General features: G+C 46.3%; 2 protein-coding genes across 2 annotated transcripts; one reads left to right on the top strand and one right to left on the bottom strand.

Moving 5' to 3' along the window:
- Nucleotides 1-1,245: 1,245 nt before the first annotated feature.
- On the bottom strand, nucleotides 1,246-5,050 carry LOC142887750 (actin, cytoplasmic). Its single transcript, XM_076025601.1, has 9 exons — nucleotides 4,894-5,050; nucleotides 3,996-4,120; nucleotides 3,771-3,899; nucleotides 3,053-3,163; nucleotides 2,883-2,967; nucleotides 2,629-2,790; nucleotides 2,355-2,546; nucleotides 1,949-2,130; nucleotides 1,246-1,826 (listed from the first exon to the last, which is right to left on the bottom strand). The coding sequence occupies exons 2-9, from the start codon at nucleotides 4,116-4,118 to the stop codon at nucleotides 1,683-1,685; spliced, it is 1,128 nt and encodes a 375-aa protein (XP_075881716.1). The 5' UTR covers nucleotides 4,119-4,120; nucleotides 4,894-5,050; the 3' UTR covers nucleotides 1,246-1,682.
- A 7,237-nt stretch (nucleotides 5,051-12,287) lies between these two features.
- Nucleotides 12,288-14,673, top strand: LOC142887758 (L-rhamnose-binding lectin ELEL-1-like). Its single transcript, XM_076025608.1, has 6 exons — nucleotides 12,288-12,404; nucleotides 12,777-12,812; nucleotides 13,115-13,165; nucleotides 13,289-13,430; nucleotides 14,032-14,195; nucleotides 14,349-14,673. The coding sequence occupies exons 1-6, from the start codon at nucleotides 12,374-12,376 to the stop codon at nucleotides 14,375-14,377; spliced, it is 453 nt and encodes a 150-aa protein (XP_075881723.1). The 5' UTR covers nucleotides 12,288-12,373; the 3' UTR covers nucleotides 14,378-14,673.

Here is a 14,673-nt window from a genome sequence, read left to right as displayed (position 1 = left end):
CGCACGGCTCGCCTCCTCATTGGCGCGAGCCAGGGTCCGTCAAAGAAGGAGTCACCCTGCGTAACCTGTCGACCCCCTCCCTTTCCACCTCCACCCCGCGCGCAAACACAGGAAGTGTTCGGGGATTCCGCAGTGGCAGCCGACGAAGCGAGGAGCTTCTGACTGCTGTGACTGCACGGGGGTGCAGTGACGGGAATGGCCTCAGGAGGGCGCTCTCCTCATGTCAGGGCGCGGTGGTTATATTTTATGGTAGTCATTGTTGGTTTTTTTCGTCACATGGTGCGAGCAGAATGTCCTGTTGCGCAATGTCACAGCGTTCGAGCTGTGGACTTAAGCGCTCGAGTCCAACTGAACGTTTTACATTTATTTATTTTAGTGCGCGGGCTTTTCTAAAATTCTTATTTTGAAGAGACAAGTTGCATCAAAAAGTGTGAAAGTCATGTCATGTATGCAATGCATCCAAAAACAATGTTCATGAATCACAAGCGCAACGTCCAGCCCAGCCCTTGCGGAAGCAAAGTTCCTGGCGAAACGCTGCACCTCTCTCTCTCGACATGTTTTATTTAGTCGGCCAGCAGAGGGTGGCATTTCATTCTGATTCAAACCCTACACTGATTGACGTTCCACAGCCAAAGGTACTTGTTGGGACGCAGCAAGTCACCGCCCAGGTTTAAAAGAAAGGAGTTCCATCAATCAAGTCACCGATGGATGACTGGGAGCTTTGAGGTGGAAGAGGGAACGCAATGCAATATTTACACAGATAAATAAAAAGATAGAAAAACGTCCATTATAATTAGAAAGGCTGGCAAAATGACCAAGGACTACAGTTGACCTGCGGGGCTGTAGTTTGGACACCCCTGGTTAACTGAACGAGAACTCTATTTGAAATAAAGTGCATCATTCTTAACATACATGGCACTTCATGATCATAAAATACTGGACATCTTAATTTCAAAATATTACTTGAATACAGAGTGACTTTCCAGTCTAGAGCTTAAAGCCAAACTCAGAAATAATCCTGAGTTTTAAGGCAACTGCTGCCATCTGCTGTCCATGTTGTCACTTTTAGCATAATCAACTGCAATTTCTGTTTATGTAGCAACATATTTCTCCAATTTTCTCAACTTCCTCATTTTAATTAAAAAAAATAAAAATAAAAAATCCAGGTTTGGCTTTTAGTGTCATGTCATCTGGAAATCTCTATCAAGTCATGAGTCAGATTATCACTTCTCACAGTAAAGACAATTCTTTTTATTACATTTCATGAGAGAATGTTAATATGCAGTATATAATAACATCCTTCAATTATATTCATTTTTATCTCGTCTTACTGTTGCATATTAAAAATTGCTGCTGAAGTAACCAGTTTTTCAGTTTGGTCCTTAATTATTTTTAGAGTGCAATCGGGGCTTTTGCTACTAGTCACAACAACAAATAAAAAAACAAAAAACAAAACGAGGAAGGCTGAATACTGCAGGCAGGCATATAGTTATGCAGGACACCAGAGGTAGGGAAATGGCACAACAAGTTGGGGTGTGGTGAACAAAACCCGGACGCATTGATACGACAGCAGTAACAGTCGCTTGACAGATTCTGATTGATGATGATTCAGCTGAATGTGGCCTTCAGCTTCTTTTCGTGGAAGTGGAGGGGGTGGGGGGGGGGGGTCGTGGGCTGGCAGTCTAGAAGCACTTGCGGTGGACGATGGCGGGGCCAGACTCGTCGTACTCCTGCTTGCTGATCCACATCTGCTGGAAGGTGGACAGGGACGCCAGGATGGAGCCTCCGATCCAGACAGAGTACTTCCTCTCAGGGGGGGCGATGATCTGAATATGAGAATTACCAAAAAAAAAAAAAAAAAAAAAAAAAAAAAAGAGAAAGAAAAAGGGTTTTAAATCCAATAAATATCGACATGGCCAAACCTTTAAGATGAATCAGAAAAGCAGACCTTGATTTTCATGGTAGGTGGGGCCAGGGCGGTGATCTCCTTCTGCATGCGGTCAGCAATACCGGGGTACATGGTGGTACCACCGGACAGCACAGTGTTGGCGTACAGGTCTTTACGGATGTCCACGTCGCACTTCATGATGCTGTTGTAGGTCGTCTCATGGATGCCGGCAGACTCCATTCCTGAACAGCAGGTTTAGATTCACATTCATTTCAGGACAAAACTTGAAGATATGCATGTCAGCAACCTTAAAGAATTAACTTGGACACTTGAAGCAGGTAGGAGGAGGAGTTCTCCATTATGAATCAATTTCAGAAAAAGTGAGTTTGTCCAGCAGTTGGAATTCATTTAGCTGGGAAGCGTTTCAAAGCTGAATATTCTATGGGTCTTGCTGCTGGAAACCAACCGAGGAACGAGGGCTGGAAGAGTGCCTCAGGGCAGCGGAACCTCTCGTTGCCAATGGTGATGACCTGTCCATCAGGAAGCTCATAGCTCTTCTCCAGGGAGGAAGAGGAAGCTGCCGTCTGCATTTCCTGCTCAAAGTCCAGCGCCACGTAGCACAGCTTCTCCTTGATGTCACGCACGATCTCACGCTCGGCTGAAGGACAGAAGAATTGTTTGAGTTACGAGTCTGACAAGCGCTCAGCGTCTGATGACCAGAGTCAATGTTGGCATCGTACCGGTGGTGGTGAAGCTGTAGCCTCTCTCTGTGAGGATCTTCATCAGGTAGTCGGTCAGATCTCTGCCAGCCAGGTCCAGACGGAGGATGGCGTGAGGGAGAGCGTAGCCCTCGTAGATGGGCACAGTGTGACTGACACCATCACCAGAGTCCATCACAATACCTGCAGGACAGGAACCAGACAAGCATGATGTCATCAGTTACCAAGGCCATGATTTCAAGAATGTTGCTTTAAAGAGACCCAGGAGTTCTCACCGGTGGTACGCCCGGAGGCGTACAGAGACAGGACAGCCTGGATGGCCACATACATGGCAGGGCAGTTGAAGGTCTCAAACATGATCTGCTCCACAAGGACAAACGGCATTAGTAGGTGAGAAGACCGCCGAGGACGGGATCCAGGACCATGAAGATCTGAACCATCGTACCTGCGTCATCTTCTCCCTGTTGGCTTTGGGGTTGAGTGGGGCCTCGGTCAGCAGGACTGGATGTTCCTCAGGAGCAACACGCAGCTCGTTGTAGAAGGTGTGATGCCAGATCTGCAACATAATAATATAAGCCATTTGTTGGAGGAAAAAATCTTTCCAAGAGATGAATGTGCCATTGACATCCTTGGCAGCTATTGTTTGAGTGCAGGTATTCGTCATTTCATCAATGACTTTCAATAAGAAACAAAAGAAATCCTCTCACAAACTTGCAGGCGTAGCCATGTTTGGGTTCGATCCTCAGCCAAGTTAAACCAAACACGATAAAAATCGTACCCACTACAGCTGCTCTCTGCTCCCTCAGGGGATGAGGAGTCAAACAGTGGAGGACAAATTCTGCGTCTTTCAGGATGGGTGGGTGGGGGGCATTAGCCTTTAACACAAGGCTGGGAAGTATACATTTTGTTTCCCAGTGAAACCATCAAGTCACATGAACCTGAGGTCATATGTCTCCAAACCAGCCAATTGTGTCATACCTCAATCCAACCACTAGATGGGAGGCAAAGTCATGAGAGTAACCTCAATTTTTTTTTAAGGCAACCAATTGGCCACTCAGGTTCCGGCCCCTTCTGCCACTCATTTACAATCATCACTTGTTCATCTATTCCTTCCACAAAGAACTCTTTATTGATCTTAGGCTCAGACATGCAGACGTCCCCACCTTCTCCATGTCATCCCAGTTGGTGACGATGCCGTGCTCGATGGGGTACTTCAGGGTCAGGATGCCTCTCTTGCTCTGGGCCTCGTCTCCAACATAGCTGTCTTTCTGTCCCATCCCAACCATCACACCCTGCACACACGCACACACATTAAAAACTGTTATACATGCACTGTGATGTTTCATTTTACCATGTTTTCTCTGCTGCACTGCAGCTGGTCCCAGTACCTGATGCCTGGGGCGACCCACGATGGATGGGAAGACTGCACGAGGGGCGTCGTCTCCGGCAAAGCCGGCCTTGCACATGCCGGAGCCGTTGTCAACAACGAGGGCAGCAACATCATCCTCCATGTCTGAAACATTAGAGGATTTGGTTTGTCAGGCCGACATCAAATAAAAGCTACCTTTCGTTTTTTGTTTTAACTGATTGCTGTTGGTTTCCTTTTTTTCCCCTTTTGTAAAAGTTTATTAATCTCAGTGGGGTTAATTATCAACCAAACAGATGAAAGAAAAAAAATGCTCTCAAGTTCTGCTCACTTTTCCTGTCGTATTTATTAGATTTGGTTTCTGGCCAACTGTGCACTCGGTTGGTTGGGAGCGGCTCTCAGCCTTTTTCAACGTCATCCAACCAGCTAACGTTAAGCCCCAGTTGTTTCAGGAAGTTTCAAACAAGGCAGAACAAACCGTTCCTGTTGGGCAACCTCAAAACACCCCATTGCTCGACATGATGCAACATGAGATTACTGCATCCTGTTCTAGGGCTTCGCAGACACAGGGGACCAGCAAGCTGGCGTTGCTTCATCACTCAACAAGTTTAATTCAAATGGAGGAAGTTTGCGTTTGAAGAAGCTCCAGCAGGAAGTAGCACACGAGACGCCCGACTCGTTTCTAAAAGTGTTGCCGACTCAAGTGCAGATACACTCGCCATCAATAATGTTTTTCATCACATGTGCGGTGTCGCCAGACATCCACAAAAAACTGGCAAGATCAGAGTTACTGTACACTAACTTTGAAAGGGTAATTAATACACTACCACGCCTTCGGACTGACAACTAGTAATAATTTATAAATCTTTCGAAATAATTCTGACTAACAGACACTCCAAAGTGGTTTGTGTCGCTCCTACCTGTGCAGGTGAGTCTCAGGTGTGTCTGTGCGTCAAGTCTTCGGGTGTTCCTCAGCCCCCGGTTGTTCAGTCAATGCAACATCGTCAGCACGAACACGCCGGTTTTATCTGCGCTCGTGGGACTTCTGGCGTTGTCCATAAAAGGTAAAGTTGTCTCAGAGCGGCCTGTCATTGGCTCAGGTGAGCGGTCTGCGGGAGGTTCGCACGGCTCGCCTCCTCATTGGCGCGAGCCAGGGTCCGTCAAAGAAGGAGTCACTTCTCTTCCTCCCTGTGCTTGCAGCCACTGCCGAGGAGCTCTGACTGCTGAGACTGCGCAGGAGTGCAGTGTCGGGGTCCGCCTCAGGAGGGCGGCCTCGCCATATCAGGGTCGTGTGTTTTTATGTTATAATAATGTTTTCTTTTTGTTGTTGTTGTTGTTATTTTTTTTTTGTGAGAGCAGAATTTTCTGCGGCTCAGTGAATCCTTTCCAATCTCTCTCTCTCCCTCCCTCCCTCTCTCTCTCTTTCAGTTCATTTAGTCGGCCAGCTGATGGCGCAATCCCAATCTGATTTTAACCCCACCTCTATTGACGTTCCGCAGCCAGTGGTCATTGATGGGTTGCAGTGAGTCACCGTCAAGGTTTACAGGAGCTCCACCAATTATATTACTTACTGTGACTCAGTGCCATTTGCGTCAGGTGGAAGAGGGAAACACAATGCACGATGGAGAAAACACAACAACAGTGACAAGGGAGTGTGAACATTTGATGAACAGTAGGATCAATTACAAATGCCTTCTTCATTCACTGCCGAGTTACTGCAGAGACCAAAGTCCTGCAGTAGAGGACAGTATCATTGAAATGTATGTGATATTGTACATAGATTGATCTGAGTGTTATGTAACTACTGTATAGTTTAATAATAAAGTACATCTATCTATCTATCTATCTATCTATCTATCTATCTATCTATCTATCTATCTATCTATCTATCTATTATATTATATTATATTATATACACCCTGCACGCACACACATTAAAACTGTTATCTATCCAGTATAGTTTCATTTGACAATGTTTTCTGTCTCTAGCGATTGCGCTGCACTGCAGCTGGTCCCAGTACCAGGGTGTCTCATCGAGCAAAAGCAACCTTGCACATGATGTAGCCATTGTCAACAACGAGAGGAGTCATCGTCCATGTCTGAAACATGAATGAGTCTCTACAAACATTGGTTTGTAGAGACTCAAGAATCGATGCAACATCAACTGTTAGCAGGATGTCAGGATGCTGCTGATTGTATTCAAGCGGTTGATGGGGGAAATTCCTTCATGGGAAACAATCTTCACTTTTTCTATGGGGTCATTTATGTTGGGCCTATTAGTCCGGTGTGTTGCTGCTCACTTACAGTTTGTTGGGAGTGGCGTTGGTGTTTGGAGTAACTACCCGACCAGCTGAACTCTCCAGTCGCCCCAGTTGCCTCAGTCACTTTTGAACAAGTCCAGGCAGAACAAACAATTCCTGTTCAGCAACCCCAAACCTCTGTGTTGCCCGTTGTGACACAACGTGTAATTACTGCATCCTGTTGAAGGGCTCAACAGGCCGGTGCTGCACTATGAAGGTTTAACCCAAATTAGGGAAGGAAGTTCTTATTTTTTACATTAGTCTATAACAGGAACTAAGACAGAAAAAGGTCTGTTTCTCCTCTGAACTTCTCATCATAAAACAAGCCAAGAGTTTCAGCTCAACTCCCAGAATGTGAAGAAATCTGTGCTTGCTGTAGTTGACAGGTAAATACAACAAGTTACAAACATAACCATGGCTCTCTGAATTGTAAGAGAATTAAATTGAATCTGCTCTTTCACAAACTTTTTGGGGTCTGGTGACTTGTTCAATGGACACATCATACATTTGTGCTGCTCCAAGTGCAGTTTATTTCAGTGCAGTCGCCAGAATTTAGCCTCATGCTGCACTGTCCAGCTGGAAGGTGTGTTGCAAGGAGCATCCTCACAATACATGCAAGCATACAAAGATACATGAACTGCGAAAAATTAGTTTTATTTATTTAGTTTTATTCAGAATAAACAACACAATAATTTCCATGTCTATGTGTGCTTCTGATGCAACGTGACATTTTGATCGGAGTGTCCAAAAACTTTTTTCCATCTCTGTATTGAGTGACCGGTTCAAGTCTGAATCTGAGACCTGATTCGCTGTTCAGAATTTCAAAGAGATGATCGTGCATGTTACAGTTTAGACTTGTGAGCACCGACATCCCAAAAGCCGGAACTGTTTTCAACAACTCTCAACCATCAACACATTTGTCTCAAACAAGAAATTAAAAACAACTCTTGAATTTTAAATACTTCAAATTGATTGGATTTTTTTAAAATAAAAAAAATAGAAGCAGCAGCGGCTAGCAGCTAACAGAAGCTAGCAGCTAGCAGAGGCTACTAGTCGCTTCTTCTCCTATCAGCTGTTTACCTTCAGCCAATCAGCTGCTGCCATCCAATCCTCTGATCCTCTTCTCTCCCACCAACTGACTTCATCTCCACTTCCAGAAATCTCCTGCCTGCAGCTCCTGCCACTTCCAACCTCAGTCCCTCCTCTGGACAGACTGTCTCAGTCTGGCCTCTCCGGCTTCACCTCCACACCATGCATACAAAACATAGTTAAAATATCAAAAAAAGCAAACAATGAGCTCCACCAACTGACCTAAAAAACGAATAGGATTTATTTATTTTTTTTGCTCCAGTTTGCATTGAACATGGAAGCATTTTATTTTCTATTTTATCATGCAATTGCATGTAAAACTTGAGTTCCTGTCACTGAACACACTTGCTGTAGTTTTCCTCTGAGTGTATTTTGATATTTTCACATGTCTGTCTGTGGCTTGTCATTAGAAAAAAAAAAAAAGGAAGAGCGACATTTTGCCACAGTCAAAGCATAAGAAACCACCTGACCAACACGCTGGTTGAATTTAGAAAAACAAGTTTGAAGAAATATTTGGTTCTCGTCATTCTGGTTTCTTGTCAAGCCTGTGAGAACAAAAGGTAAAAGGGTGAAAGTGTGGGGTGAATGCTTGCGGTTTCGTTTCGCTGAACCCACTAAATCAGCATCAAGGACACATGGCCAGAGGAGCAACGCTAAAAGGACACTATGCAGAAACAGCAGAGGAAGATAATTTTTGAAACCCTCCCGCTTTTCTGGCTACAGCCCCAGCAGTCGCAGGCAGAAGCTGCTGCTCTGGGTTCTCTGTTTTTCAGACACTGTGGAACTGAAAGTGTGTGGTTTCATCCACTGCTGACAGGAACCTCGACTGCTGCACTCGGGCCTCCGAATGTTCCACCAGAAGACGTCAGGAGAACCTTCTGAAGCAGGCCAGCGTGTCCGTTTGATGATATGAACTCCCAGTGGTTTAGTATCAGAGAAAAACACACAAAGGTTGAGTTGTTGAAAGACAATAATTATATATGTACATACACATTCCCATGTGTTTTCACTGACTTGTGTCAGTTCGTCTCGAGGATGCAGTGTTTCATTTCCTGCTTCGTGGCTTCTGCACCTTTGGCTTGTTCCGTCATTTCATGGACCTCTCTGCATTTGTGCCTCGCAGGCACAAAACCAGGCGGCTCCTCAACAAACAAACCTTCCATCACAACTTTCTTAAATGTTTCTCATTGTTTCTATTTCTCGTCTGTTTATTCGTCCTCTTCATTTGATTCAGAAAACAAACTTTACCCCCAAGGCTCAAAACGACTTTTGTTTGAATTCTGTACTTCCGCCATAATTACATAACTTTCCCCAGCTTTTTCCCCATTGAGGATCCATAAAGTATTAAAGTCATGTGATGACATGACATGTATGACTCAGCCAATCTAAAACTCAGGAGGTTTTTTTTGGCAGGAGTTTTATGGCCGGCGGCGAGGGGCAGCCCTGCCCAGGTGTGACTCCGCCCCCATCCTCTCACCTGTCCTTGTATGGATGTAAAGGCAGCAGAAATTCCAGCAAACGACACACCTGTTGCCGCTGCGGAGGAAGCAACTGTGAGTGACGGTTTTACACAACACTCAGCTGAAGGATGGAGGCGGGAGGTTCAAGGAAAAAGAGGGAGGAGTTCCCGCTAAACTCAAATTTCAGGGTGGAAGAAAGTCCTGCTTCAGTTCACGAAGGTCGGAGCAGAATTTAAACAGTTTTCTGACTGAAATTCTGCTGCTGCTGATTTTTGAAATATTATTTGTTGTGGTCGAAAGCTTTTTACTGCAGCAAAGATTACAAAACGCCCCCCCCCCCCCCCCTCTCTCTCTCTCTCATGCACTGGGCTGCGTCGTGGCCCCGGGCTGGAAGGGCCCCGGTGAAGAATGCTAATGACAGCTGACATGTGAGGCCAAAGGTGGCGCACAGACAACATGTTTATTATGTCGTCTCTCTCTAATTTTCTGCTGGGTTGTCGCACACACCGTCTTCACAATGTTGTGTTGCGTTTCCAGTCTTTTGTGCCTTGCTGTCACACTTCCACATGTTGTGCTGCTAAAACCAAGATTGTCTCGGTACGACGTGAATGATTCTGATTCTTCAGAACCGGCTCAGGATAGTCAGGGTTGCCAGTTCGAGTCTTGTAAATGGTTTGAAACTCTCCGCTGTGCCGTCCTGCTCCTCTTCACCTGGAGATGCTCCTGAGAGTCGGCGCTGTCGTCTTGTTTTCTGACGGCTCTGAGAGACGACAGCACGCTCGCTCGAAGTTCAGCGCGTCCTCTACGTGGCTCTGCTGCCTCTTCCTGTCAGGGCAGCTCGCTCTGCCGCTCGCTTTCCTAATAAGGACTCAACAACCTCAGCCTAAATTCCACCGGGTGACACACCTGCAACCCGCCTTCAGCGCGACATTACAAAAAAAAAAACTAACCACGACAACCTCTAGAAACACACACACAGACCAGCAGGATTTCCGCATTTCCAAGTTTATGTTGTGTTTTATTATTTTTCAGCCCCTGAGGCTCTCGAAGCTTTCCTGCTCTCTGTCTCTCCTTCTGTGAGTGAAGACACCAACAGTGTGTGTTTGAACCACCTCGGGGGTCGAGGTTGGGATCACCACAAAGCTGAATCTCTATGGGCTGGTCCTGGTTGTGGTTCTGGTCCTGGTCCTGGTCCGGGTGCTGGCCCAGAGGGAAGCTCCTCCCACAGCGTTGGTTTGTCTCGGCACGCTGCTTCACATCCCTGACCCTGCAGCCAGGAACCGCACATTGCCCACATTCCCCGGCTGGTCCGGGCCTGTTCCACGGGGCGGAGCCTCGCCTCCATCTTCCTGATTAACATACAAACAACACTCAGAGCAAACACAGCAGAGGGAAGGCCCCCCCGCTTGTCCCGACCCCGCTGGACCGGCACCGTCTCATCACGGTGACTCGGAAGAATTAATGGTGTGAGAAGCTGCAGCAGCGGTTCTTCTTTGTCCCGTCTGCAGCGGTCTGGGTTTCTTCCCCAGAGGAGAACCAGTGTCAGGCAGACGGAACAGAAACGGAGAACGAAGCCCAGTTTCAAGTGTGTGCAAGTAGGTTGATGGTGTAATCAGCCCAGGCTGAGCTCTGTGAAGACAGCCGGACATTCAGAGAAAACTGGCTCTGTTGGATGCTCACCAGAACCCTCGAGATCCTCAATCACCAACACACGAGACCCACAAACCGACTCACACGTTCACGCAAATATCCAAATTGGCCAATCACACGGCGGCGGCTCGGTGCCCTGGGCCTGGAGAGAGCTGGTCCATGACTGGGCCCCGGCTGTTGACCAGGGTCTGTAGACAGGACAGACAATACATCCAGTGAGCAGCCAGAGGTCAGAGGTCAGGTGACAACAACAGGAAACCTGGGGCTGCGGTTCACACAGATTCACCAGAAACTTGGCAGCAGAAGGTTGGAAAAGTGTTTCCTTTATCAAAAAAACCTTCATTTTGTCTTTTCAAGCTTGAGGAATTGAACCGGCTGTTTTTCCCGCCCACAGGAAGAAGTCCTTCCAACTGACACCCCCCATTTGTCCAAGTTGTTTTCGCTCCATTTATTTCTATCTTTGGTGTGAAAGTCTTCAGCGAAGCCCACAGCGCTACTCTGGCGCCCTCTGGTGTTGGAAACCTGGTGTTGCTCTTCCCCTCCGGAGTTGGTAACCTTTGAAGATGTTTTCTCAGTACATCTGCACATCTGCACAGCTGCAGCTTCAGAGCTTCTGCTTGAGGGAGGTCCCACTGGCAGGAAATGTGAGGATCTCGCGGGACACCATCGCCCTCTAGTGGAGGTGTTGCCCTCCCAGGCGTTTGTGGGAGGTTTAGCCCAAGCTCATCAGCAGATCTGCAGGCACCATGTGATGAAAACATCATGAAGGAGACGTTTAATCCCCACGACGTCGCTTGCAGCTCTCAACATCTCGTCGACGTTCCTCAAAACACCAGAGGCCGCTGAATGTTGCTGCTTCCACAAACACCTTCATGTTTCCGTCTCATTTTCTTCAGGGCAGAAAGAGAAACAAAGCCTGGGCGTCTCTGAGCGGGAGGCTCGTGTTCTCTCGCTGCAGGACGGAACCTTGTGAGGACACTCAGCAGCTTCAGGGTTTGTGGAGCGGCACCTCCAACGTCCAGGGAGATGAGGAAAAAAAAGCTTCGACCAGAAGTGAGCCTAATGATGAAAGTGCTGGACTCACGTCCACGTCCCTTGGCCTGCAGGGCGGCTCTGAGGTATTTATGAGCCTGAGGGGCCACCTGGACCTTCCTGGTAAAACAGCTCCCCACATGTCGGGACACTTCCCAGAGGTTGGTCCCCCTCCAGGTCACAACCACAGCTTTCTTCGTCCCTGAAGATGAAAATCTATTTTTTTTTTTATTATAAGGTTTTGCAGTTACTTGCATGATGAGGAGTGTGAGAAAAAAAAAACTGTTTCTCAGTTAGTTAATCGGTCAAACCATCTGGCAAACATCTAGCGATTCATCCCAGTTTATGTTCTGTGTATTTATTTTAAAGTGTGTTTCAGTTCAACGGCTGATTCCTTCAGAGGCGTCAACATGTTCATGTTCATGTTGTACTATGACACACGTGTCTTCAGTTAAAACAGTTAAAAGCCCTGATGCCGTGGCGCCTGGCTGAAGGTTGCCAGCTCAGTAACAGCCACTGGGCGACTCTGAGCGACTCCTGCGGCTCCTCCTCCTCCTCCTCCGCCGCCGCTGCTCCAGATGTTTCCCTTTCAAGCTCCGTGCTCCTTAATGAGGTGCTGCGGAGCAGAGCGAGGCGCATGCAGCTGCCTGTGGAGCATCAAAAGGCCTGGACACGTGTGGATTTATGGAGCGTGTTGTTGTGCGGCTCGCCGCTGTTTCACAGGCTGTACGGCGGCGCTGCCAGGAGGGCCTGCATGCCTGCGCCCGCTGCGACAGGCGTCTGCATGTCTGCCGCTGGCCCCCGCACATAAATACGGCGGGACGCAGTGCTGCGCTGTCAGACGGTGGACGGGTGGACGAGCTGCCGACATGGTCCCACTGAGGATGGTGGCCTTTGCTGGTGAGGAACGCTCCCTCTCTCCCTCTCCTTCTTCTCTCTCTCTCTCCTTCTTCTCTCCTTTGGATGTGCGAAGCCTCCGTCTGAAGTGGTGGATTGGAGGGCCAGAGCCGGACATGGAAGTCACTTTTATTTTTTTATTTCCCTACAATCCACAAAGCTGACTCAGTTATTTTGCAATTAGACAGTTTTGAAAGTATTCTTCTTTCTTTCTTTCTTTCTTTCTTCCTTCTTTACCTGCAATCTGTTGCACAGAAACTCCTGAAGGTTTCACTTTGACAAATCTTTTTTCTATGGCTGGACTTAAACCAAAGTGTCTGTGATTGTCGCCCTGTGTGTTGATGACTTGTGTGACTTGTGTGACTTGTGTTTCAGTTCTGGCTGCGGCCTGGAGTTTGTCTCACACCGCTGGTGAGTTTTATCATCATCTGCTAAATAATCATGTGTTTGCGTCACACGTGAACATCGAGGAAGGAATCGCTCGCTTATTACGTTTCCTGATTTCTTTCCATTTCTAATATTTGTTTGAATTAGTTTAGTGCCTTGACAAGAGGCCTTTCTGGATGTTTTACACATTTAAAATGGATTTCTTGTTTTCCATTTTGGTCCCTCTACGTACAAACAGGTGTAGTTTAACTCTGTATAAAAAAAAATGAAATGTATGCTTGTTTGAGGAGAGGCATTAACAGTCTGACCTGTGTTTGATCTGGCAGAGGCGGAGGTGATCTACGCCTGCCACAACGACACAGCGGTGATGTCATGTGGTGGGTAAAACCTTCTCCATCACCAACCACGACCCGGGCCTCCTCCTCCTCCTCCTTCTCCTCCTCCTCCTCCTCCTCCACCTCCTCCGCCTCCTTCTGTCTGATGCCTCCTCTCTCCACCAGACGTGGGCGCTAAAATAAAGCTGGAGCACATCCTGTACAAGGTGGGCGTGGGGACGAGGTGCGGCGAGGGCAAGCGCCACCCTGACGGCGGACCCGAGGACGTCTGCTCCTTCCCCTGGGCCGAGATGGTGGTGGAGGACCTGTAAGGGAACATCTCTGCTGGGCCAATCAGAGGCAGCGTTACTGACATGCCTGGCAGCAACCAGTCAAGCTGCAAGAATCAATTGTCTTGAACAGCTTTGATGCATGCATACATACATACATATGCATGTATCATATATATATATATACATATATATATATATATATATATATATATACATACATATAATACATATATATGTATATATATATATATATATATACATATATATATAAATATATATACGTATATATATGTATATATATATATATATATATATATATATATATATATATATATATATGTATATATATATATACATATATATATATATATAGAGAGAGAGAGAGAGGGAGAGATATTATATATATGTATATATATATATGTGTATATATATATATATATATACATATATATATATTCTATATATATGTATATATATAGAACATATATATATATAATCTACAGAAGCAGATTCATTCCTCAGGGAACTGAAACTTGACATGCAAGGTGTTTGGTAATGAGTGCTGTTGTGTAGTGTGTGTCGTCAACATTCAGCACACTGTGTCAGTCTCACTGCTGTCTGTCCGTCCGTCTGCAGCTGTGCCAACAGGAGGTCATGTGACGTCCCGGTCACTGAGTGGGTGTTTGGCGAGTACCCCTGTAAGGAGCAGACCAGGTACCTGGAGGTGTCCTACACCTGTGCCACGCCTCCACCTCCCCCACCTCCTCCTCCACCTCCCCCAGCAGCCATCAAGCCAGAGTGTACGTACACACTCACACACACACACACACACACACACACACACACACACACACACACACACACACACACACACACACACACACACACAGTGTGCAGGACTGCCTCTCTCACTGATGCTTCTGTCCCTCGTGATCTCTGCTGTTTCTCTGCAGGTGAAGACAAACCTGCTGGTGAAGTCTGAAGTGACCTTAGACCTCCAGGTCCGGCTCGTGGAAGTCTAAAGTTTTTGTTTTGTTTTTGTTTTTTTTAAATGAAAATTTATATTTTTTTTTGTTGGAATATATATATATATATATATATATATATATATATATATATATATATATATATATATATATATATACATATATATCAATGAATAAAAATATCTCAGTACCTCCAACAAACCAGAGACAATTTGTTTCTGAGTGTTTGAAGACATCTGTTCGTTACTGTTTGGGTTGAATCAATTAAAGATCATTATTGGGGACAGAAAAA

Source organism: Nelusetta ayraudi, unplaced genomic scaffold (genome assembly GCF_046127955.1).
Source record: "Nelusetta ayraudi isolate G7.1 ecotype Tasmania unplaced genomic scaffold, CSIRO-AGI_Nayr_v1 ptg000018l, whole genome shotgun sequence".
Classification (NCBI taxonomy): Eukaryota; Metazoa; Chordata; class Actinopteri; order Tetraodontiformes; family Monacanthidae; genus Nelusetta; species Nelusetta ayraudi.
This window is presented reverse-complemented; position numbering and strand designations above follow the sequence as displayed.